At 48.5% G+C, this 23,543-nt stretch overlaps 1 protein-coding gene across 1 annotated transcript in view; it reads left to right on the top strand.

The window, feature by feature from the left end:
• POLR2A (RNA polymerase II subunit A) overlaps positions 1-19,937 on the top strand; it is a 44,145-nt gene extending 24,208 nt beyond the window's left edge. The window contains exons 15-29 of the mRNA XM_087714289.1: positions 2,046-2,268; positions 3,464-3,647; positions 5,199-5,370; positions 7,573-7,678; positions 8,382-8,587; positions 10,176-10,400; positions 10,926-11,172; positions 11,267-11,367; positions 12,802-12,906; positions 13,050-13,232; positions 13,350-13,553; positions 15,000-15,186; positions 16,068-16,181; positions 18,454-18,603; positions 18,696-19,937. Coding sequence (XP_087570415.1) covers positions 2,046-2,268; positions 3,464-3,647; positions 5,199-5,370; positions 7,573-7,678; positions 8,382-8,587; positions 10,176-10,400; positions 10,926-11,172; positions 11,267-11,367; positions 12,802-12,906; positions 13,050-13,232; positions 13,350-13,553; positions 15,000-15,186; positions 16,068-16,181; positions 18,454-18,603; positions 18,696-19,831 — 3,543 coding nt within the window. The 3' untranslated portion in view covers positions 19,832-19,937. The remainder of the gene's footprint in view (positions 1-2,045; positions 2,269-3,463; positions 3,648-5,198; positions 5,371-7,572; positions 7,679-8,381; positions 8,588-10,175; positions 10,401-10,925; positions 11,173-11,266; positions 11,368-12,801; positions 12,907-13,049; positions 13,233-13,349; positions 13,554-14,999; positions 15,187-16,067; positions 16,182-18,453; positions 18,604-18,695) is intronic.
• Positions 19,938-23,543: the final 3,606 nt, after the last annotated feature.

Raw genomic sequence — 23,543 nt, 5'->3', positions numbered from 1 at the left:
CTCACTTAGTCGGTAGGACATCGGAGTTCTCATCTGAGGGTCCAGGGTTCAAGTCCCTGTGCAGGCAATTGGCTTGAAAAGTGGGAGACAGCGAGATCTAGTTCCCTCTTAGGCAGAAACCTGGATAGGCGTGACTTTGGGTCAGTCACTAGGAGACTGGGAGTTCTAGACCTGCCTTAGGCATGAAAGCTGGCTGGGGGACTTTGGGCCAATCGCTTGGACACTGGGAGTTCTAGTTCCCCTTTAGCCATGAAAGCTGGCTGGGAGTTCTAGTCCTACCTTAGATATGAAAGCTGGCTGGGGGACTTTGGGCCAGTCCCTGCCAGTCCAATCCATAAATAAGGATGAACATCATATCCAATGGTCCCCACAACAACAACCATCCACCTCACAGGGTTGTTGTTGTGGGGCTAATAGGAAGAAGGAACACTGGATATGTTCACCCTTATTTATAAATAACTAGCTGAAAACTCGGTGTTCCCCGTGTATTTATTTATAGGGGGGGAAATGTCCGGATCAAACATAATTTCTAATGTTGGATTTCCCCCCTTACCAGAGGGAGCCCCCTTGTAGAGTACTGTGAAGCCATTACCATGGTAACTCAACTGCGCTGTACAGTAGCAGCCATTTTACAGCAGTACAGTAGAAGCCGTTTTAAGGCACAACAGGCTGTATCTTAACAGAACCAATGAAAGACCCCGAGGGGTGTTAGGGGGTGTTTTACCCCCACAGTATTTGTTTCCAGAGAGAAAGTCATCTGTGTACCAAGTTTGGTTGAAATTGTTTGAGGTGTTCCAGAGTTATGCTGGGACACACACACCCAGACACACATTTTTAGATAGATAGATGATAGATAGATAGATAGATAGATAGATAGATAGATAGATAGATAGATAGATAGATAGATGATAGATAGATAGATAGATGATAGATAGATAGATGATAGATAGATAGATGATAGATAGATAGATGATAGATAGATAGATAGATAGATAGATAGATAGATAGATAGATAGATAGATAGATAGATAGATGATAGATAGATAGATAGATAGATAGATAGATAGATAGATGATAGATAGATAGATAGATAGATAGATAGATAGATAGATGATAGATAGATAGATGATAGATAGATAGATAGATAGATAGATAGATAGATAGATAGATAGATAGATAGATGATAGATAGATAGATAGATGATAGATAGATAGATGATAGATAGATAGATGATAGATAGATAGATGATAGATAGATAGATGATAGATAGATAGATAGATGATAGATAGATAGATAGATAGATGATAGATAGATAGATAGATAGATAGATAGATAGATAGATAGATAGATAGATGATAGATAGATAGATGATAGATAGATAGATGATAGATAGATAGATAGATAGATAGATAGATAGATAGATAGATAGATAGATAGATAGATAGATAGATAGATAGATGATAGATAGATAGATGATAGATAGATAGATAGATGATAGATAGATAGATAGATGATAGATAGATAGGTAGATAGATAGATAGATAGATGATTGATAGATAGATAGATGATAGATAGATAGATAGATAGATAGATAGATGATATAGATAGATAGATAGATAGATAGATAGATGATAGATAGATGATAGATAGATGATAGATAGATAGATAGATAGATAGATAGATAGATGATAGATAGATAGATAGATAGATAGATGATAGATAGATAGATAGATAGATAGATAGATAGATGATAGATAGATGATAGATAGATGATAGATAGATAGATAGATAGATAGATAGATAGATGATAGATAGATAGATAGATAGATAGATAGATAGATGATAGATAGATAGATAGATAGATAGATAGATAGATAGATAGATGATAGATAGATAGATAGATAGATGATAGATAGATTAGATAGATAGATAGATAGATGATAATGATGATGATGACAGGATATAAAAACAAACTCAAGGCTTGGGGAGGCATGATTTCCCCAGAAGCCTGGGCTTAAGTGGTCCTTTCTCTTCCTGCCCCCCAGGTCATCGCCGTGGTGGGGCAGCAGAACGTGGAAGGGAAGCGCATCCCCTTCGGCTTCAAGCATCGCACCCTGCCCCACTTCATCAAAGACGACTACGGGCCGGAGAGCAGGGGCTTCGTGGAGAATTCGTACTTGGCCGGCCTGACCCCCACCGAGTTCTTCTTCCACGCCATGGGAGGCCGAGAAGGGCTGATCGACACAGCCGTCAAAACAGCCGAAACGGGTGAGTTTCAGATGAGGGGTTGACTTGCTTTCAGGGAGAAAAAGCTCAGCGACGTTCTCCGGCCATCTGGGGCAGGTCACAAAGTGTGGCAAGGAGACAATCCCTCTAGGCTTACCGTATTTTTCGGAGTATAAGGCGCACCTTAGTTTGGGGGGAGGAAAATAGGGGATGGGGAATTCTGCCTACCAGGTAATTCATCTGGCTAGTGTCCTTAGTCTGGTCAGCTTCCGTACATACCATATTTTTCAGAGTATAAGACGGGCCTTTTTCCCTCAAAAAAGAGGATGAAAATCTGGGTGCATCTTATACACTAATGCAGCATTTTTGGCCTCCTGAAACCCCGCCCCCTTTGCAAAAAAGGCCTTGCATAATAGCCTTTAGGAGGCTTCCAGAGTGCTCCTGGGGGCTGGGGAGGGCAGAAAAGAGCGAAAAATGGGCCACTTTTTGCTCGTTTTTGCGCCCCCCTCCCCCCGGAGCACTCTATAAGCCTCCTAAAGGCTTTGGGGGGGGGATGAAAAACGGACCCGTTTCGGGAGATTTGCAGAGTGCAAAAACTTTTTTTTAATTTGCCTCTTCAAAATCTTGGTGCATCTTATACTCCGAAAAATACGATTAGGTTTGCTGGTTTTGAGTCTGCGCTTTTCATCCCCTAGTTGTGGATAAAAAACAGCTTCTAAAGCACAGCTGATGGTCAGAGAGAGAAGCAGGGAAAATTGCTCCACTCGTTAGTGCCTCATTAAGGCTGAAAAAAAGATATATTTGGAGTATCAAAACAAGCGCAAATTTTCAGCCTCTTTTCGGGGAGGGAAAAGTGCGTCTTACACTCTGAAAAATACAGTAAGTCTCAAATTGGGAGCTTCCCTGGACTCTTCAATATTTGAGGGGCTGCCCCCCAAAAAAGAGGGGGGTTCAGTTCGTTTTCCAAAGCCCCCGAAGGCAGGACAAGAAGCGACAGATGGAAACTCACAAAGCAGAGAAGCAAGCTGGAATTCAGGAGAACTTTCCCGACAGGGAGGACAATTAGCCGGTGGAACAGCTTGCCACCAGAAGTGGCGGCTTTTAAGAAGAGACTCGGACAATACAGGGTTTCCTGCTCGAGAGGGGGGGGTTGGGGGATGGACTAGGAGACCTCCAGAGCTCCCTTCCCTCTCTCTCCTTCTGTTGTTCTGATCTCCTCCTCCGCTTGCCCTGCCAGGTTACATCCAGCGTCGGCTGATCAAGTCCATGGAGTCGGTCATGGTGAAGTACGACGCCACCGTCCGCAATTCCATCAACCAGGTGGTGCAGCTGCGTTACGGCGAGGACGGGCTGGCCGGGGAGAGCGTGGAGTTCCAGAACCTGGCTACCCTTAAGCCTTCCAATAAAGCTTTTGAGAAGAAGTGAGTCCTCTGGAGCTGCTGGGGGGGGGCAGGACTTCGGTCTCTTTATCTGCCGGGGTCTTCTGAGTTTCCTTGCAAGGGGCATTAATTTTCCTTTTGGAGGAAATAGCCCTTAGACCAGTGTTTCTCAACCTTGGCAACGTGAAGATGTCCAGACTTCAACTCCCAGAATTCCCCAGCAGTGGTTAGGACAGTGTTTCTCAACCTTGGCAACTTGAAGATGTCCGGGACTTCAACTTGAAGTTGAAGTCCGGACATCTTCAAGTTGCCAAGGTTGAGAAACACTGCCTTAGACTTATATACCGCTTCACAGGGCTTTTCCAGCCCTCCCTAAGCGGTTTACGGAGTCGGCCTTTTGGCTCCCCCAAACAATCTGGGTCCTCATTTCACCCACCTGGGAAGGCTGAGTCTCAACCTGGAGGCTGGTGGGATTTGAAAGCTGCTGAAGATTCATTTCTATCAATAATTCAAGGGGGCGAACAGATCCAACTATCCTTTCTCCTCTTATTTCCCCCCGCCAACAACAACAACCCTGTAAGGAGGGATGGGCTGAGAGAGGGAGATTGGCATGAAGTCCCCCCCCCCCTTTCCCCAACCGGTTTTCACGCCTAAGACGGGGCTAGAACTCAGCGTCTCCTGGCGCTTGGCCCAAAGACAACATCCAGAAGAGCCGAGGTGGCGCAGTGGTTAGAGTGCAATACTGCAGCCACTTCAGCTGACTGTTATCTGCAGTTCGGCGGTTCAAATCTCACCGGCTCAGGGTTGACTCAGCCTTCCATCTTTCCGAGGTGGGTGAAATGAGGACCCGGATTGTTGTTGGGGGCGATATGCTGACTCTGTAAACCGCTTAGAGAGGGCTGAAAGCCCTATGAAGCGGTATATAAGTCTAACTGCTATTGCTATTGCTATCCAGACTGCTTCCATGCCTAAGGCAGGACTAGAATTCACAGCCTCCAGATCGTTAGCCTTGAAGTCACCCAGTGGGCTTTGGTGCCTGAGGCAGGACTAGCACTCGCCACCTCCTGGCGATTGGCCCAAAGTCACCCAGTCGGCTTCACCACAGGACCAAACCAGCCGAGGAGGGACGGACACAAAAGATTAGCTATGGAAGGGGGGGGGAGCATCTCTTTGGCGGTGCTCCTGCTGGGGTGAAGTGGACGAGAGGGGGCCCTGCGTTCTTGGGGGAGGGGGTGTGGGTCCGGATGGGGAAACTGACTCTCCTTTTGGCTTCCTCCAGACCCCTGGGGCTTGCCAAAGAGGATGGGCCTGGGGGTGTCCTTGGCGAATTTTAAGATAAACGTGGGACTCAGCTCCCAGGATTCCCCCCAGCCATCCTGAAGAAACGTGGCTAGACTTCTCTTGCCGCCCTTTTCTGATTGGGCAATTCTTTTAATAGACGGTGGGAATGTGGCCGATGTAATTATACCTTGATTTTAACAAACGGCTGCCTCTGGGGATCCTGGGAGTTGAAGGTCCCACAAGCTGCTCAGTTTGGAGACCCTGCTTCAGAAGAGTTGAAAGAGCCACCCGATATCTATCCCTCTTTTCCAGGTTCAAGTTCGACTACGCCAACGAGCGGGCTCTGCGCCGCACCCTCCAAGAGGAGATGGTGAAGGACATCCTCAGCAACGCCCACATCCAGAACGAGCTGGAGAGGGAGTTTGAGAAGATGAAGGAGGACCGGGAGGTGTTGAGGGTCATCTTCCCCACGGGAGACAGCAAGGTGAGCCTCACATACCTGCCTCAGCTTCCCTCCGGTGGCGTCTACATCCCCCCCCACCAGGAACCATGGCTCCTCCGTCTCTTCACGCTGCCCTTGATTGACGGTCATGAGATTCCCGGGCTCCTTGCTGGCCTCCCCATTCACACAACCGAGGGACGAGTCCATCCTCTGTGCAATTTGGGCCTTCCGTTTGGAAGCGTCACAGAAGGAGGACCCCGTTTAGCGCCAAATAGTTGGAGATGTGATTATGAATCAGGCACGTACCACCCTATGCAGTGGCCATGCCAAAAAAAACAGCAAAAGAATATTGGGGGGGAAATTCAAAGGTGGCTGATAGAGACAATCGGAAAGGGAATAGGGAATCATATTTTGGGAATCATAAACACAACAAGGGGATCACCTACTTAATAATACACATTATCACGGCAGCAAGAATGGCCTTTTTGCCCAAAACTGGAAAAACAGGGAAATTCCACAAGAAGAGGAAGTAATTAGGAAAATTCTGATTTGTGCCAAAATGGATAAATTGACGTGGCGATTGAAGAACAAAGACGAATCAGAATATTATAAGATCTGGGATAAATTTTATCGATGGTTGGAACAAAAAAAAAGACCCAGAATAAGCAAATGATTTAAGATTTATAGGAGATTAGAGTTAGGTATGAAATCCTAACGGTGAAAATGTGTAAGACAAGAACAAAGCGAGATCCTTATATTTGTAAATCCCGAATAGACCAATGGTGGTTATAATATTTCACTTTATACAGGGTGGGGCATAACCTTTTCCTAGGGGGTCACAGCAAGATCGACAGCAGTTTACAACTTCCGCGACACCTCATTTTAAAGCCCATAAAAAACTGAATTGAATGAGCTATTAAATGTTAAATTTGCTTTAAGAATGGCTGGAAAATTCGATTCGGAAATGCAAATGTGACTCAGCAATTGTTAAAGGAAAACAATGTCGAATTTTGGGGCAATGACGTCTGGCCGGGAAATTCGCCAGTTCTCAATCCGGCAGAGAACATTGGGGCCATAATTAAGGATTAAGGATGAAGTGGAAGCTCTGATGATTCAGGAGCAAGGTCAAAATCGATATTCGGTTGAAACTTTGAGAATGAATTTGGAAACTGTGTTGAAAAATCTGGAAAATCGAACGGAACTGTTTGAAGATTTGTTGTGTTCTTATCCACCTCGTTTGAATGCTGTTCGAAGGGCTAATGGTGGTCATACTGACTATTAAATCGTGTCAATAAACTCAGTTTTTGATGGGCTTTCGAATGGTGTATGAATTATTTGTGTTGTTATTACAAGTGTTGCTGTGACCCCCTAGGAAAAGGTTATGCCCCGCCCTGTATATTCTAGTTAACAGTGTTTCTCAACCTTGGCAACTTGAAGATGTCCGGACGTCAACTCCCAGAATTCCCCAGCCAGCATTCGCTGGCTGGGGAATTCTGGGAGTTAAAGTCCAGACATCTTCAAGTTGCCAAGGTTGAGAAACACTGTTCTGGTATGTATGGCAAAGGCATTTCCGGGACGGTTACACTGTGGCCAATGTTTTAATGTGTGTTTAATAAAAAAAAAACTATTAAAAAAAGGAGGAGGAACCTGTGGACGTTATCTTGGTCCACGGGACGCTAGGAACAGGTGTTATCAGAAGAAGAGAATTGGAAGGGACCTTGGAGGTTTTCTAGTTCCAGCCCCCTGCTCAAACCGGAGACTGTATCAGTTCAAACCTGTTGGCTGGCTAATCTCTTCTTGAAAACCTCCAGTAATGGAGCTTCCAGAGGCAACTTCTCTTCCATGGGTTGATTGTTCTCCCTGTCAGAAAATATTCCTCCTTATTTCCAGGTTGAACCTCTCCTTGGTCAGCTTCCATCCATTCTTCCTTCTCGGCTTCACGTGCTTTGGAGAATAGTTTGACTCCCTCTTCTTTGTGGCAACCCCTGAGATGTTGGAAGACTGCTATCATGTCTCCCTTCGTCCTTCTTTCTATTAAACTAGACATCCCCAGTTCCTGCACCCGTTCTTCATATGTTTTAGCCTCCAGTCCCCTAATCCTCTTGGTTGCTCTTCTCTGCACTCTTTCCAGAGTCTCCACATCTTTTCGACATCGTGGCCACCAAAACTCAATGCAGTTTCCCAAGCGTGGCCTTCCCAAGGCCTTGCAAAGCGACGTTAACATGCGTTTCCCTCCTGTCACAGGTCGTCCTCCCTTGTAACCTTCTGCGCATGATCTGGAACGCCCAGAAGATTTTCCACATCAACACGCGGCTCCCTTCCGACCTGCACCCCATCAAGGTGGTGGAAGGTGAGTTGGGGTGGGAGGGGGTGGAGGGTGGAACCAACGCTGCCTTTAAAAAAAAAGTTTATGATCCCTTTATTATTTTTAAATTCTTTTTTTAAAAAAAAAATTCTTTACATTGTGTTTTTATGGTCTGGAGTCACTGTGAGCGAGGTGGCAGCTCTGCAGCTGGTCCTCATCTTACGACCTCAATTGAGGCCGTAATTTCTGTTGGGAAGCGAAACATTTGTTAAGTGGGTTTTCGACCTTTCCTGCCACTGTTGTTAACCGAATGGGGCTCTTTCCCCCGCCGGTGGTCAGAAGGTTCCCAGGGACGCTGCAACCGTCATAAATACGAGTCAGTGGCCAAGCGCCTGATTTTAATCATGTGACAATCCCCCCCCCTCCCCGGGGGAGGATGCTGTGACGGTCGTTAAGTGTTGAAAAAACGGTCCTAACTCACTTTTTCCCAGTGTTGTTATAATAGTTTAAACCAGTGTTTCTCAACCTTGGCAACTTGAAGATGTCCGGACTTCAACTCCCAGAATTCCCCAGCCAGCATTCGCTGGCTGGGGAATTCTGGGAGTTGAAGTCCGGACATCTTCAAGTTGCCAAGGTTGAGAAACACTGGTTTAAACAGTTGTAAGTCGACCGTATAGATTTTCTAAAATAATAATTCTTTTTAAAAAAAAACAACGGTGTCTTTTTTTCCTTCTTCCTTCCGTCCCAGGCGTGAAGGACCTCAGCAAGAAACTGGTGATTGTCAACGGGGACGACCCCCTGAGCAAGCAGGCGCAGGAGAACGCCACCCTGCTCTTCAACATCCACCTGCGCTCCACCCTCTGCAGCCGTCGCATGATCGAGGAATTCCGGCTGAGCGGGGAAGCCTTCGACTGGCTGCTGGGAGAAATTGAATCCAAGTTCAACCAGGCCATTGTGAGTTACTGACACACAGAGAGAGAGACAGACAGACAGACAGACACACACACACAGACACACACACACACACACACACACAGAAAGGAAACTCACCTGTCCCAACAAAAAAAAAGTGAACCGAGCTATTTCACTCCCTGGGATCTACTTTTAAGTTCTGCTTTGAAACTCCTATAAACTTCCCTCTTTTTTGCACCGTTCTCCTTTCCAATTTGAGCAGCTGTGGAAACAGCGGGGGTGGGAGGGGAAAGGGGGGGGCAGAGTCTCTCCTTGAGGGGGGGAGGGTGTTTCAACCTAGCCAAGGAATGGCCCCACTGGGACCCTAAACACGGCCCAGAATTCCTTGCTGCTGCTGCTGCAGTTTTTTTTTCCAGGATGGGAAATAAACAATTCTTTTTGAGGGTGGAAAATGTTGCCCCCGGCTTTTCGACAGGGGTCAGTAGATGGCCAGAATCTCCTTGGTACGAGGCCGAGATTCCTAATTTTCTCTTGGCTTTTGCTCCCTTTCCTGTAACTGAATCCACAAGGGGTTGGGAAGCCATTCCTCCTCTGTTTTTAAGAGCTCGGTTTTCCCCAAGACGGCCTGGTGTTGGTTTTAAATCGATCAGGATAGAGCTGGGAGGGACCCTGGAGGTCTTCTAGTCCAACCCCCTGCTCAGGCAGGAGAACCCTCTACTATTTCAGACAAGTGGCTGTCCAGTCTCTTCTTAAAAAACTCCAGTGATGAAGCACCTACAACTTCTGGTGGCAAACTCTTCCACTGTCCTCACTGTTAGGAGGTTTCTCCTTAATCCCATTAGTTTCCACCCATTGCTTCTTGTCCTGCCTTGAGGAGCTTTGGAGAATAGCTTGACTCCCTCTTCTTTGGGGCAGCCCCTGGCTAGTTAAGGGTAACTAACTTCCAGCTTAGCATACACCACCAGAGCCGAGCTCAACCAGAGGGATGTCATTCGGGGGGAAAAACTGTCCTTGTGTCTAGTTGTTCTGGTGCATGCAGTGCTCTATAGCAGTGTTTCCCAACCTTGGCAACTTGAAGATGTCTGGACTTCAACTCCCAGAATTCCCCAGCCAGCGAATGCTGGCTGGGGTATTCTGGGAGTTGAAGTCCGGACATCTTCAAGTTGACAAGGTTGAGAAACACTGTCCTAACCACTGCTGGGGAATTCTGGGAGTTGAAGTCCGGACATCTTCAAGTTGACAAGGTTGGGAAACACTGTCCTAACCACTGCTGGGGAATTCTGGGAGTTGAAGTCCGGACATCTTCAAGTTGACAAGGTTGGGAAACACTGTCCTAACCACTGCTGGGGAATTCTGGGAGCTGAAGTCCGGACATCTTCAAGTTGACAAGGTTGAGAAACACTGTCCTAACCACTGCTGGGGAATTCTGGGAGTTGAAGTCCGGATATCTTCAAGCGGCCAAGGTTGGGAAACACTGCTCTATAGCATCATTTTGAGAGTAGAAGATGAAACAATTTATGTCCAGGATGTGAGAGGGGTCAGTAGATATATTCACAGTCCTCTTTTTGACTTTCCAAAACAGCCGAGCCGTCAAACTCGCCTGAAGTTCCAGCTGTCCTTTTTTCCACAGGCTCACCCTGGTGAGATGGTGGGGGCCTTGGCCGCCCAGTCCCTGGGAGAACCTGCCACCCAGATGACCCTCAACACCTTCCATTATGCTGGAGTCTCCGCCAAGAACGTGACCCTGGGGGTGCCTCGGCTGAAGGAACTGATCAACATCTCCAAGAAGCCCAAGACCCCTTCTCTGACGGTCTTCCTCCTGGGGCAGTCTGCTCGGGACGCTGAAAGGGCCAAGGTGAGGAGAGGGAAGAGGGCCTGGGGGTGACGTTGGCCTTGGCTGCGGAGTATGAGGGAATCTCAGACTGTCCCTGTGCCCCCCCGTGCTGGAGGCCTCTCTCCCAACTCAGGGCGGGGCTGAATTTTAGCCTGAAGATGGTGGTGGGTTAGGCCCTCAACATTCTCTCCCTCCATGGAGGTGGAGCTCTTGCCTCCCAATCAGGAGGCTGTGAGTTCGATCCTAGGTAGAGGCAGATACCTCTCTCTCTCTGGGCACAATGAGAACATATCTGCTGAATATAACTCTGTATTGGCAACAGGGAAAGGCATCCGGCCAGTAAAACACTCTGCTAGCTCCATTCTGTTCCCCAGACTCCATTCTGCAAGCGATTATGGGGTCGCTAGAAGGAGATGATGATGATGATGATCTCTTGAGAGCCCACTGCAAATGGGTGGCCACACTCCAGTTGTAGACCCCCCCCAAAAAAGTCCCTCCCGAGGTTTGACTCCCCAGCCTCACCGTCTTTCTGTGTCTCCATCCCAGGACATCCTTTGCCGCTTGGAGCACACCACCCTTCGCAAGGTCACGGCCAACACGGCCATCTACTACGACCCCAACCCTCAGAACACCGTGGTGGCCGAGGACCAGGAGTGGGTGAACGTCTACTACGAGATGCCCGACTTCGACGTCACCCGCATCTCCCCTTGGCTGCTGAGGGTGGAGCTGGACCGCAAACACATGACGGACCGGAAGCTCACCATGGAGCAGATCGCCGAGAAGATCAACGCCGGTGAGGAGGGGTTGATGGCCGGAGTTCCCGCTGTCCTTTGCCTCCCCTTGTCCACCGGCAGCCTATGGACAACCCCTTCTTTGTTCTTCCGCAGGCTTTGGAGATGACCTCAACTGCATCTTCAACGATGACAACGCCGAGAAGCTGGTGCTGCGCATTCGAATCATGAACAGCGACGAGAACAAGATGCAGGAGGTGGGGAAGGCAGTCCTCTTAACATTAAACCTCGGGGGATTGGAGTTGACGGGAAGCGGGTACGATTGTGGGGGGGGGTCTTCTTCAGCTGAAGGAAGCAGAAGATACCTTCTCGGGTATCTCACAGTAGCACATTTCGGCTGGGTGGGCGTTCATGACTTCCGGGCCAGCTTGGGTCTGATGGTCTTGGGTCAAAGGTAGCCTTGGTTCCACCAGCCAATGAGGGTTGAGTACATGGCAGTGCCAACAGCCCTAAATAGTCTGGTGCCAGGTTTCCAGGTTGCCCATGCGTTGTGTCTTCGTTGCGTCTTCCAACTGGTGTTCATGAATGTGCTTTGCTAATCTTCTGCCTGATTTTCCTACGGTTTCGCTCCACAGTCCTTACATAGCATGCTGTAGACTTGATTGTCTCTTTTCAATGGTGTGTAAACGTGGTTTATCCCTGTGTGTCCGTCGATGGCTAACTTGCCTGAGTTCCAGGAATTCCCTAGGGTTTTGGGATTTTGGTTGGTGTAGGATGCTCGCAGTAGAAATTATGGTGAAGTCTGCCCATGCGTTGTGAGAGTGTCTTCATTGTGTCTTCCACAATGGATGTGCTTTGCTAATCTTCCCGCTTGATTGTCCTACAGTGTGGCTGTTACAGTCCTTACATTGCGTGCTGTAGACTCTATTGTCTCTTTCGAATGGTGTGTAAGTGTGGTTTATCTCTGTGTGTCTGTCGATGGCTGATTGAGTACCAGGCTTCCAGGAATTCCCCAGGGTTTTTTCGCCTACGATGGGCACAATAGAAACTATTCAGCAGAAGTCTGCCCAGGCGTTGTGAGAGTGTCTTCATTGTGTCTTCCAGCTGGTGTTCATGGATGTGCTTTGCTAACCTTCTGCCTGATTTTCCTACGGTGTGACTGTTACAGTCCTTACATTGCTTGCTGTAGACTCTATTGTCTCTTTCGAATGGTGTGTAAACGTGGTTTATCCCTGTGTGTCTGTCGATGGCTAATTTGTCTGAGTCCCAGGAATTCCCTAGCATGTTTGGGATGCTCAAAGTTGGAGACCCCCCCTGCCTTATTATACTGGATGTGTGTAAACGTGGTTTATCCCTGTGTGTCTGTCGATGGCTAATTTGTCTGAGTCCCAGGAATTCCCTAGCGTGTTTGAGCTTGGGATGCTGTCAGTTACCCAGTTGAAGCTACCCATGTTCTAATTGGTGTTGATGGATGCACTCTGCTAGTCTTCGGCCTGTTGACTCTACACAGGGGTTGTCGCAGCCCTTACACCAGGGGCCTCCAACCTTGGCAACTACACAGACTTGTGGACTTGGGAGTCGCAGAATTCTGGGAGTTGATGTCCACAAGTTGCCAAAGTTGGAGACTCCCCCTGCCTTATTATACTGGATGTGTGGTACATTAAAGAGACCTTTCTTCTCCGGGGGCTTAGGAGGAAGAGGTGGTGGACAAGATGGATGACGACGTTTTCCTGCGCTGCATCGAATCCAACATGCTGACAGACATGACTCTTCAAGGCATTGAGCAAATCAGCAAGGTGAGGGCGGGAGGCCCGGTCCTAACAGCGGCGTCCTCCCCTCTCGAACAAAGTCCCTATCCTCCCCCTCTCCCCAATCCCACTAGGGTTGCTGGCTTGGTTAATTCATCAGCCTTCTCCTCCTCCTCCTCCTCCTCCCTCAGGTGTACATGCACCTGCCCCAGACCGACAACAAGAAGAAAATCATCATCACGGAAGACGGCGAGTTCAAAGCCCTCCAGGAGTGGATCCTGGAAACCGATGGCGTGAGCCTCATGCGCGTGCTGAGCGAGAAAGACGTCGACCCCGTACGCACCACCTCCAACGACATCGTGGAGATTTTCACGGTGAGCCCTGAGCGGCGGGGCGTTTCCTCGGGGTTGGGATAAGAGAGGGTGTGTGTGTGTGTGTGTCCTGGAAGAGCGCCAGGCGACCCTGAAATCCCGCTTTCCCTCGTTAACCAGGTGCTGGGAATTGAGGCGGTGAGGAAGGCTCTGGAACGGGAGCTGTACCACGTCATCTCCTTCGACGGCTCCTACGTCAACTACCGCCACTTGGCCCTGCTCTGCGACACCATGACCTGTCGCGGGCACTTGATGGCCATCACGCGGCACGGCGTCAACCGCCAGGACACGGGGCCCCTCATGAAGTGCTCCTTCGAAGAGACGGTGAGTTTGTGCCGGGCACCAACCACCAGGCCCACCTGACGCGTAGAGGTCCAACCGTCTATTGCTTTATGCCTATGATACCAGAATCGTCCCAGAGGTGCAGCTTCTGCCGGGAAAGACCAGATAAGGCGCTCAGGTAGGGATGCTTAGGCCCCGGAAACGGCAAAGGACTGGCCCGCAGTGCCCCCCGCCAGCAGAAACGGAGCGTGCGTGGTCCTCCCGGGTTCCGTTTTCAGCTGCGACGGCCTCCGGCAGCCCTCTGCCACCAAAAATGGAGCTCGGGATGGGCCGAAAAACCAAAGGAGAAACCTTTCCCCTTTTCCATTTGAGCATGGAAGAAGGGACCGGAAGGGGGAAAAGAGCAAAGAGAAAGGAAAGATGGGAAGAGAGCAAGGAAGGGAGAAGAAAGGAGAATGAAGAGGGAAGGAAGGGAAGGAAGGAAAAAGAAAGAATGAAGAGGAAAGGGAAAGGGATGGAAGGTAGGAAGGAAAAAGAAAAAGAGGAGAAGGAAAAAGAAAGAATGAAGAGGGAAGGAAAAGGAAGGGAGGGAAGGAAGGAAAAAGAAAGAGGGGAAGGAAAAAGAAAGAATGAAGAGGAAAGAAAAAGAAAGAAACGGGAAGGAAAAAGAAAGAATGAAGAGGAAAGGGAAGGAAGGAAGGGGAAAAGAAACGGGAAGGAAAAAGAAAGAATGAAGAGGGAAGGAAGGAAGGAAAAAAGAGGGGAAGGAAAAAGAAAGAATGAAGAGGAAAGAAAAAGAAAGAAAGGGGAAGGAAAAAGAAAGAATGAAGAGGAAAGGGAAGGAAGGAAGGGGAAAAGAAACGGGAAGGAAAAAGAAAGAATGAAGAGGGAAGGAAAAGGAAGGGAGGGAAGGAAGGAAAAAGAAAGAAAGGGGAAGGAAAAAGAAAGAATGAAAAGGAAAGGGATGGAAGGAAGGAAAAAAAGAATGAAGAGGGAAGAAAAAGGAAGGGAGGGAAGGAAGGAAAAAGGGAAGGAAAAAAAGAATGAAGAGGGAAGGGAGGGAAGGAAGGAGATTATAATGAGAGGGAAGGAGGGAGGGTCTGTGGGAAGTTCTGCCTTAGCATTTGGCCACCACAGGTGCCCCCAACAGGAGTGACGTCAAGCTGGCCACACCTACCTTGGCCACACACACCCCGCGTCCCCCGTCCCCCCCTCTCCCACACCGGAGCTCAAACACAGCCCTGATGCGCCCCTCAATGAAACGGCGTCTGACACCCCTGCTGTTAGGGGGATTCAACCGGGTTGAGATTTGGCCCTCTTGTCTTGGCTCCTACGGAGGGAGTCCAGGCTAATTCCTCGCTTGACCCCTTCCTGCCACACTTGGCTCTCCGGAGGTTTGCGAGCGGGACCGAGGGAGGGAGTTTGCCTCTGCCGTGGCGCCGTGGCTCAAATCCCCACCAACGGGGGGCCCTTCTCGCCTTCCCCCAGGTCGACGTCTTGATGGAGGCGGCCGCCCACGGCGAGAGCGACCCCATGAAAGGGGTCTCGGAGAACATCATGCTGGGCCAGCTGGCCCCCGCCGGCACCGGTTGCTTCGACCTGCTTTTGGACGCTGAGAAATGCAAATTTGGCATGGAGATCCCCACCAACATCACCGGGCTGGGCGTTGGGGGCCGTAAGTCTGGGTTGCCTCTCTTGGGGAGGGGGGGGGGTCTGGGAAAGGGGAGGGGCTGTGGGAGGAGCCACCGGTTGCCAGAGCTGGGAATCCTATCATTTGGATTGGGAGAGATTTGAGCTCCCAGAAGCCCCTCCCTCTACAGGTAGTCCTCAATCTACAACCAGAATTAGCGTTGCTAAGCAAGGCGGTTGTTAAGTGAGTTAAGCAACCGATTCACTGTTGTTAAGTGAATCCCACAGTCGCTGAAGCGAAATCTGGCTTCCCTCGTGGACGTGGCTTGTTGGAAGCCCGGCCTGGGATGGTTGCAAATGGCCATGACTTGAATAGATGCCGGTTGCCAGCAGCTCTGGTTTGGACCATGTGACCATGGGGGGGGTGCTGCCGCCGTCATAAGTGTGAGGACAGGTCATAAATCACTTTTCCCCCTGGCAGCTGTGGAACTTGGCCAAGCAGCGAATGGTTGCAAATCATGTTCGACCTGTACAGAGGTAGTCCTCGAACGTTACGGCCACAATTGAGCCCAGCATTTCTGCCGTTAAATGAGACATTTGTTAAGTCCGTTTCGCCCTCTTTTGCGACCTTCCTTGCCATGGCTGTTAAGTGAATCTCTGCGGTTGTTAAATTTAGTCACACGGTTGTTAAGTGAACCGGGTCCCCGTCCCGTCCCCCCGCAAAGGGGATCGTGTGACCCTGGGACACTGCGACCGTCGTAACTATGAGTCAGTTGGGGAAGGCCCCGGTTATCCTCCAGCCCCAGAGGGGTTATAATTAAGAGTCAGGTCACACCCCACATCTGGAAGACAAAACATCTGGGACTTTTGCACCTATTCACTGCCCCCACATCTTCCCTGCTGACTCTCCTCTTTCTCCCCTTACAGCTACCGGCATGTTCTTCGGCTCTGCGCCCAGCCCCATGGGTGGGGTGTCCCCGGCCACAACCCCATGGAACCAAGGTGCCACGCCAGCCTACGGCGCCTGGTCCCCCAGTGTGGGTAAGTACCATCGGGCCTCCTGCAGAGAAGGTGCCCCTTCCTGGCTTAGGACGAGATGAGATAAGATTTAAGATAAAGTTAAGAGTTAAGATAAGAGATAAGTTAAGAACTAAGATAAAGTTTAAGATAATGTAAGAATTAAGGTAAGATTTAAGAGGAGATTTAAGATAAAATTAAGATTTAAGAGAAGATTTAATATAATGTAAGAATTAAGGTAAAGTAAGATTTAAGAGAAGATTTAAGATAAAATTAAGATTTAAGGTAAAATTTAATATAATGTAAGAATTAAGATTAAGATTTAAGATTTAAAATAAAATTTAATATAATGTAAGAATTAAGATAAAGTAAGATTTAAGAGAAGATTTAAGATAAAATTAAGATTTAAGATAAAATTTAATGTAAGAATTAAGATAAAGTAAGATTTGAGAAGATTTAAGATAAAATTAAGATTAAAGGTAAAATTTAATATAATGTAAGAATTAAGATAAAGTAAGATTTAAGAGAAGATTTAAGATAAAATTAAGATTTAAGAGATAAAATTTAATATAATGTAAGAATTAAGATAAAGTAAGATTTAAGAGAAGATTTAAGATAAAATTAAGATTAAAGGTAAAATTTAATGTAAGAATTAAGATAAAGTAAGATTTAAGAGAAGATTTAAGATAAAATTAAGATTAAAGGTAAAATTTAATATAATGTAAGAATTAAGATAAAGTAAGATTTAAGAGAAGATTTAAGATATAATTAAGATTTAAGGTAAAATTTAATATAATGTAAATATTAAGATAAAGTAAGATTTAAGAGAAGATTTAAGATATAATTAAGATTAAAGGTAAAATTTAATGTAAGAATTAAGATAAAGTAAGATTTAAGAGAAGATTTAAGATAAAATTAAGATTTAAGGTAAAATTTAATATAATGTAAGAATTAAGATAAAGTAAGATTTAAGAGAAGATTTAAGATATAATTAAGATTAAAGGTAAAATTTAATATAATGTAAATATTAAGATAAAGTAAGATTTAAGAGAAGATTTAAGATATAATTAAGATTTAAGGTAAAATTTAATGTAAGAATTAAGATAAAGTAAGATTTAAGAGAAGATTTAAGATAAAATTAAGATTTAAGGTAAAATTTAATATAATGTAAATATTAAGATAAAGTAAGATTTAAGAGAAGATTTAAGATAAAATTAAGATTTAAGAAGAGATAAAATTTAAGGTAACATTTAAGATAAAATTTAAGATTCAAGGTAACATATAAGATTTAGGGTAAGATAAGCTTAGCTTTATTGTCATTTTTTACTGTGGGCACATTGGCCCACATTAAAAATGAGAACCCTCATAAAGATATGCTACATTCAGCCATATATGTCTCTGCCTGCACCCTGACCTCCAAGTACATATCACCGTTAATCAGGGGTTCCCGTCGATGGGGGTTTGTACGGATGGGCTGATTTGCATCCGTCAAGCGATGAAGGCCCCCATCGATGGATCCCCAGGCAGGGATAACTGATCCCAACCCCCTTTTTGGATTATTATTATTATCACGGAAATACGCCTCGCAGGATCTCGGGGGCGTCAGGCAAAAAAAAAATATCTCCAATTTCTTTAGGTCTATTTCGAATCAAAACGATTCGGTGAACTTGGCACACGCCAAGCCGTTTCCCCTTTTAAAAAAGAATCTTGGCTTCCTAATCGGAGAATTCCACTGTGGGTGTTGAAGTTTGACAGCGCTTCAAATATGCAGCCCACCCTTCGCCCCCCTCCCCCGGGGTGGGTCGGTCCTAGGGGGCTTCCCGCCTGCCAACATCAGCATTGTAGGATGCGCAGAGCAAGGGGAGGAGGAGGAGAAGAATGCGGGCGGGTCTCGTTAAATTGATTTCCTGTTAATTGCCCCCCGGGGGCCAAAGTGCCCTCTGCTCACAGCCCTGCGGGGCGGGGAAGGGAGAAAGAAAAGGAAGGGAAGAAGAGGGAGAAAAAGGGAAGGGAGGGGGAAAAAAGAATGGAAGGAAGGAAAGATGGGAAGAAGGAAGGAAGGAAAAGGGGAGAGGGAGGGGGGAAAGCAGGGAAGATGAAGGGGGGAAGAGGGATGGAGGGAAGGAAGGAAGGAGAAAGATGGGAAGGAGAAGGGAGGGAAAGGAAGAGAGGGAGAGAAGGAGGAAAAGGGAGAGGAAGGAAGGAAGAAGAAGGATGTAGGAAAGAAGGAGTAGAGAAATTGTGGTGGGGGGGAGCTGGTATCTCTCTCACCTGCATCTCTTCCTCCTCTTTGCAGGGAGCGGAATGACCCCTGGGGCCGCCAGTTTCTCCCCCAGCGCGGCTTCCGATGCCAGCGGTTACAGCCCCGGGTATTCCCCCGCCTGGTCGCCCACTCCCGGCTCCCCCGGCTCTCCGGGACCTTCCAGCCCTTACATTCCGTCTCCAGGTACGTGGTTACCCCAATCCCGCTCTCCTTCCCAATGCCATCCTCAGAGGGTGGAGTCCTGGCTTAACGTCGCTTTCCTTCTGCTTTTCCAGGGGGCGCCATGTCTCCCAGCTACTCCCCAACCTCTCCCGCCTACGAGCCACGCTCGCCCGGGGTGTACACCCCGCAAAGCCCCAGCTACAGCCCCACCTCTCCTTCCTACAGCCCCACCTCTCCTTCGTACTCGCCAACCAGTCCCAATTACAGCCCCACCAGCCCCAGCTACAGCCCCACCTCCCCAAGTTACTCGCCGACGTCGCCCAGCTACAGCCCAACGTCGCCCAGCTACAGCCCCACCAGCCCTAGCTACAGCCCAACGTCACCTAGTTATTCTCCAACCAGCCCCAGTTACAGCCCGACGTCGCCCAGCTACAGCCCGACGTCGCCCAGCTACAGCCCAACCAGTCCTAGTTACAGCCCGACGTCACCTAGTTATTCTCCAACCAGTCCCAGCTACAGCCCAACCTCTCCCAGCTACAGCCCGACGTCTCCCAGCTACAGCCCAACCTCTCCTAGCTACAGCCCCACCAGCCCGAATTACAGCCCGACTTCTCCAAACTACACCCCGACTTCGCCCAGCTACAGCCCGACTTCGCCCAGCTACAGCCCAACCTCTCCTAATTACACCCCGACGTCTCCAAACTACAGCCCGACGTCTCCCAGTTACTCCCCGACCAGCCCGTCCTACAGTCCCACCTCGCCCAGCTACTCCCCCTCCAGCCCCCGCTACACCCCACAGTCGCCCACCTACACCCCCTCGTCGCCTAGCTACAGCCCCAGCTCGCCCAGCTACAGCCCGACGAGCCCCAAGTACACCCCGACCAGCCCGTCCTACAGCCCCAGCTCTCCGGAATACACCCCGACCAGCCCCAAGTACAGCCCGACCAGCCCCAAGTACAGCCCGACTTCGCCCACCTACAGCCCGACCACGCCAAAGTACAGCCCGACCAGCCCCACTTACTCGCCGACGTCGCCCGTCTACACCCCGACGTCGCCCAAGTACAGCCCGACCTCGCCCACCTACTCCCCCACCTCCCCCAAGTACAGCCCGACCTCGCCCACCTACTCCCCCACCTCCCCCAAAGGCTCCACCTACTCCCCGACCTCTCCGGGCTACAGCCCCACATCGCCCACCTACAGCCTTACCAGCCCGGCCATCAGTCCAGACGACAGCGACGAAGAGAACTGAAGGGACTCCCGTCCGGACGGAGTGGAGTCGCGGCGCAACGGCAGGTTGACGACGATTTGTTGAGAAGTTCTGGACATTTGGGGGGGCAGGTGGGGCAGACACGCGAGAGTCCATGGGGATGTGGGGGGGGGAGCGGCTGACTTGCCCAGTTGCCAAAGGAAAACAAGGTTTTTATAGGGGGGGGGGCATGGGGGTGACTGTCTTAATTCAGCGCCCCTCTCGGCGGTGGTGGTCGCGATTCTTCCTTCCGACTGTTCTTTTCTGCCTGTTTCTTAGGAAAAAAACAAAAAAAACAGCCAACCTTGTAAAACTAATTTCCTAATAACCCGAAGTTGGGGGGGGGGGGTTGTTACCCTGATTCCTGCTGACACCCCCCACCCCACCCCATTTTCCCCAGGACCCCCGTTGTAGGTTTTCTGTTGTAATCCGGTTGAAATTTTATTTATGTTGAAAAAAAATTTTTTAGAAGGTTTCTTGACTTCGCCGCGTTGTGTCTTCATTTCCGCGCGTTGTGGGATTGGGGGGCGCATCCGAGCACCCCGAAACTCTCACAGTGTTTTTAACTCAAATCTTTTATGCCTGTGTGTGGAGGGGAGCGTAAACCTGGTTTTGGCGGAGTTTTCCTTTGAGTCCTGCATAGCATGTTTTAAAAAAAATAAATCCAGATACCTCCCCCCCTCCCGGTTCGTTCGGCTTGTTTCCCGCTAATGGAGGCGGGGTGTGTGTGTGTGATCTGGGGGGGGGCGGATGTCAGAGTGAAGGGGGGCTGAGAGGCTTTGATGTGGCCCGTAGGACAATAGTCAGCCCCCCCCAGCCCCTCCCCAACAACGGAGGGAGGGAGGAAGCGAAACGGGGGGCTCGTCGAAGCGACAATTCTTGCGTTGAGCGTTTTGAGATTCTTGCTTTTGTGGGTGTTTATTTCCCCCCCCCCTCTCTGCAAAATTGCTAACTTTCTGGACAAAAAAAAAATAAAAATAAACTTTTTTACAGTTGACTTTGTGAGTGTGCGTTTTGGGGAGTTTGAAATTGTGCAAATGAGGGGTGGGTGGGCTTCTCTTTCGGAATACAAACGCTTCTCGCGGCCGCTCAAAGTTAACGACCGAACTTCACAAAAAGGAGACTTGACGACAATCCAGAGCCGAAGTTCCCAACCGGATGTGGGTGTGTGTCCTTGTGGTGTTCTCTAAGTGGCACATCCCACCCACAAGATTAGCTAAAATGAACAAAAAACGTATCGCCACGATGTTGGGAAACGTAACGCTGCCCCTAGGGACCTTCTGCCACATGGGGTGGGAGTGCCTGAAAGTTCGGGCTTTTTGGCACCGGCTGATAATAAAGTATTTGGAAGAGATGCTCAATCAAAAAGGACGGAGTGGAGGCCACAATTATTTCTACTAGGGATCACAAAAGCTAGCTGGCTCAGGAATTCTGGGAGTTGAAGTCCACAAGTCATAAATAAGCCATTCTTCCCTATGTTGGCTCAGGAATTCTGGGAGTTGAAGTCCACAAGTTATAAAAGGCCCATTCCCGATATTGGCTCAGGAATTCTGGGAGTTGAAGTCCATAACTTATAAAGGGGCCACCAACGTTTCCCATGTTGACTCTGGAATTCTGGGAGTTGAAGTCCACAAGTCATAAGCCATTGTTCCCCATGTTGGCTCATGAATTCTGGCAGTTGAAGTCCACAAGTTATAAAGGGGCCACCAACGTCCCCCATGTTGACTCTGGAATTCTGGGAGTTGAAGGCCAGGAGTCATAAAAGGCCCATTCCCCATATTGTCTCAGGAATTCTGGGAGTTGAAGTCCAGAAGTCATAAAAGGCCCATTCCCCATATTGGCTCAGGAATTCTGGGAGTTGAAGTCCACAAGTTATAAAAGGCCCATTGTTCCCCATGTTGGCTCGGGAATTCTGGGAGTTGAAGTCCACAAGTCATAAAGGGGCCACCAACGTCCCCCATGTTGACTCTGGAATTCTGGGAGTTGAAGGCCAGGAGTCATAAAAGGCCCATTCCCCATATTGGCTCAGGAATTCTGGGAGTTGAAGTCCAGAAGTCATAAAAGGCCCATTCCCCATATTGGCTCAGGAATTCTGGGAGTTGAAGTCCACAAGTTATAAAAGGCCCATTGTTCCCCATGTTGGCTCGGGAATTCTGGGAGTTGAAGTCCACAAGTCATAAAGGCCACCGTTCCCCATGTTAGCTCAGGAATTCTGGGAGTTGAAGTCCACAAGTTATAAAAGGCCCATTCCTGATATTGGTTCAGGAATTCTGGGAGTTGAAGTCCATAAGTTATAAAGGGGCCACCAACGTTCCTCATGTTGACTCTGGAATTCTGGGAGCTGAAGTCCACAAGTTATAAAGGGGCCACTATTCCTCATATTGGCTCTGGAATTCTGGGAGTTGAAGTCCATGGGTCATAAATGGGCCACCGTTCCCCATGTTGGCTCAGGAATTCTGGGAGTCCACAAGTCATAAACGGCCCATTGTTCCCCACCCCGTTTTAAGAGTTGTCATGGGTGAAGAACACCTCTTATTTTCATTTCCCTTTTGGTTCAATGTTCATCATTTTGGCAGGCTTTGTGGTCAGTTTCACTTCCTGGGGTCATTCCCAGAGGCGTAAAATTGAGGCTGCAAGCCCGCCAGGCTCATTAAATCATCTGTCCCGGGTGCAAATCAGGCTGCCTCAAACCCCAATACTGGGGAATTTATTATTAAGCAGGATGGTAATTAAACGGTGTATCACATGACCTGATTTTACAATCTTTTTTGCCATGGTCATTAAGTGAGACATCATGTAACCTTGACCTGCCACCTTATCCATTGACTTTGCTCATTGGAAGCCAGCTGGGGTTGCTAATAATGACCATGTGATCCCCGGGACATGTTGCTAAACACCCAAATTGCAACCACTGTGACGGTCATAAGCATGAGGACCCATCACAAGTCACATTTTTCAGTCTTACTATAACTTTGAACCGTCACTGAGCGAATCCTGTTAAGGACTTCCTGTACTTTTCAGATCACTGTGTCCCAATAGGCAAAAGAAAAAGGAAGTCCCTCCCTAACCCCGCCCCTTCCCCCAGCATGCTCGCTGGGGGATTCTGGGAGTTGAAGTCCACCCATCTTCAAGTTGTTGAAAAACACTACAGAAGATGGTGGGCCTGTGTGCAAATGGTTTGTCTACTACACAGAGAAGCAACTTTTGCAAGGGCTGAGAAGATCAAACCTCCAGAGGCAGGCGCAGTTGACCCCACCCCCCAAAGTACAGGTAGTCCTCGACTTACGACCAGAATTGAGCCCAACGTTTTTGTTACTAAGCGAGACCTTTCTTGAAGCGCATTTTTTTTTCAATTTTGCTTCATTTTAAGACCTCTCTTGCCACCGTGGTTGTTAAACGAACCCGCACCGTTTGGTTCAGTTTGCGATGAGGTTGTTAAGCGAATCGTGGCTCCCTCCCTGACTTTGCTCGTCGGAAGGTCGCAGAAGGGGGGGGGATTGCCTGATGCTGTGACCATCCTAATTATGAACCCCTTGCCAAGTACCCTAATTTTGATCACGTGACTTGATCACGTGGATGCGGCAATGGTCACTAAGTGTGAAAAAGGGTCGTCGGTCACGGTTAACAGTGCCGGAATTTTGAACGGTCCTTAAAATGATTCACGTGAGGTAGGTAGATATTTCTCTGTCTGGGCACAATGAGAATTTATCTGCTG

Source organism: Thamnophis sirtalis, unplaced genomic scaffold (assembly GCF_051295495.1).
Source record: "Thamnophis sirtalis isolate CommonGarterSnake01/CBP01778 unplaced genomic scaffold, rThaSir2_p1.2 scaffold_4, whole genome shotgun sequence".
Classification (NCBI taxonomy): Eukaryota; Metazoa; Chordata; class Lepidosauria; order Squamata; family Natricidae; genus Thamnophis; species Thamnophis sirtalis.
Note: the sequence above shows the minus strand (reverse complement) of the source record. Positions and strands in the feature narration are given on the sequence as shown.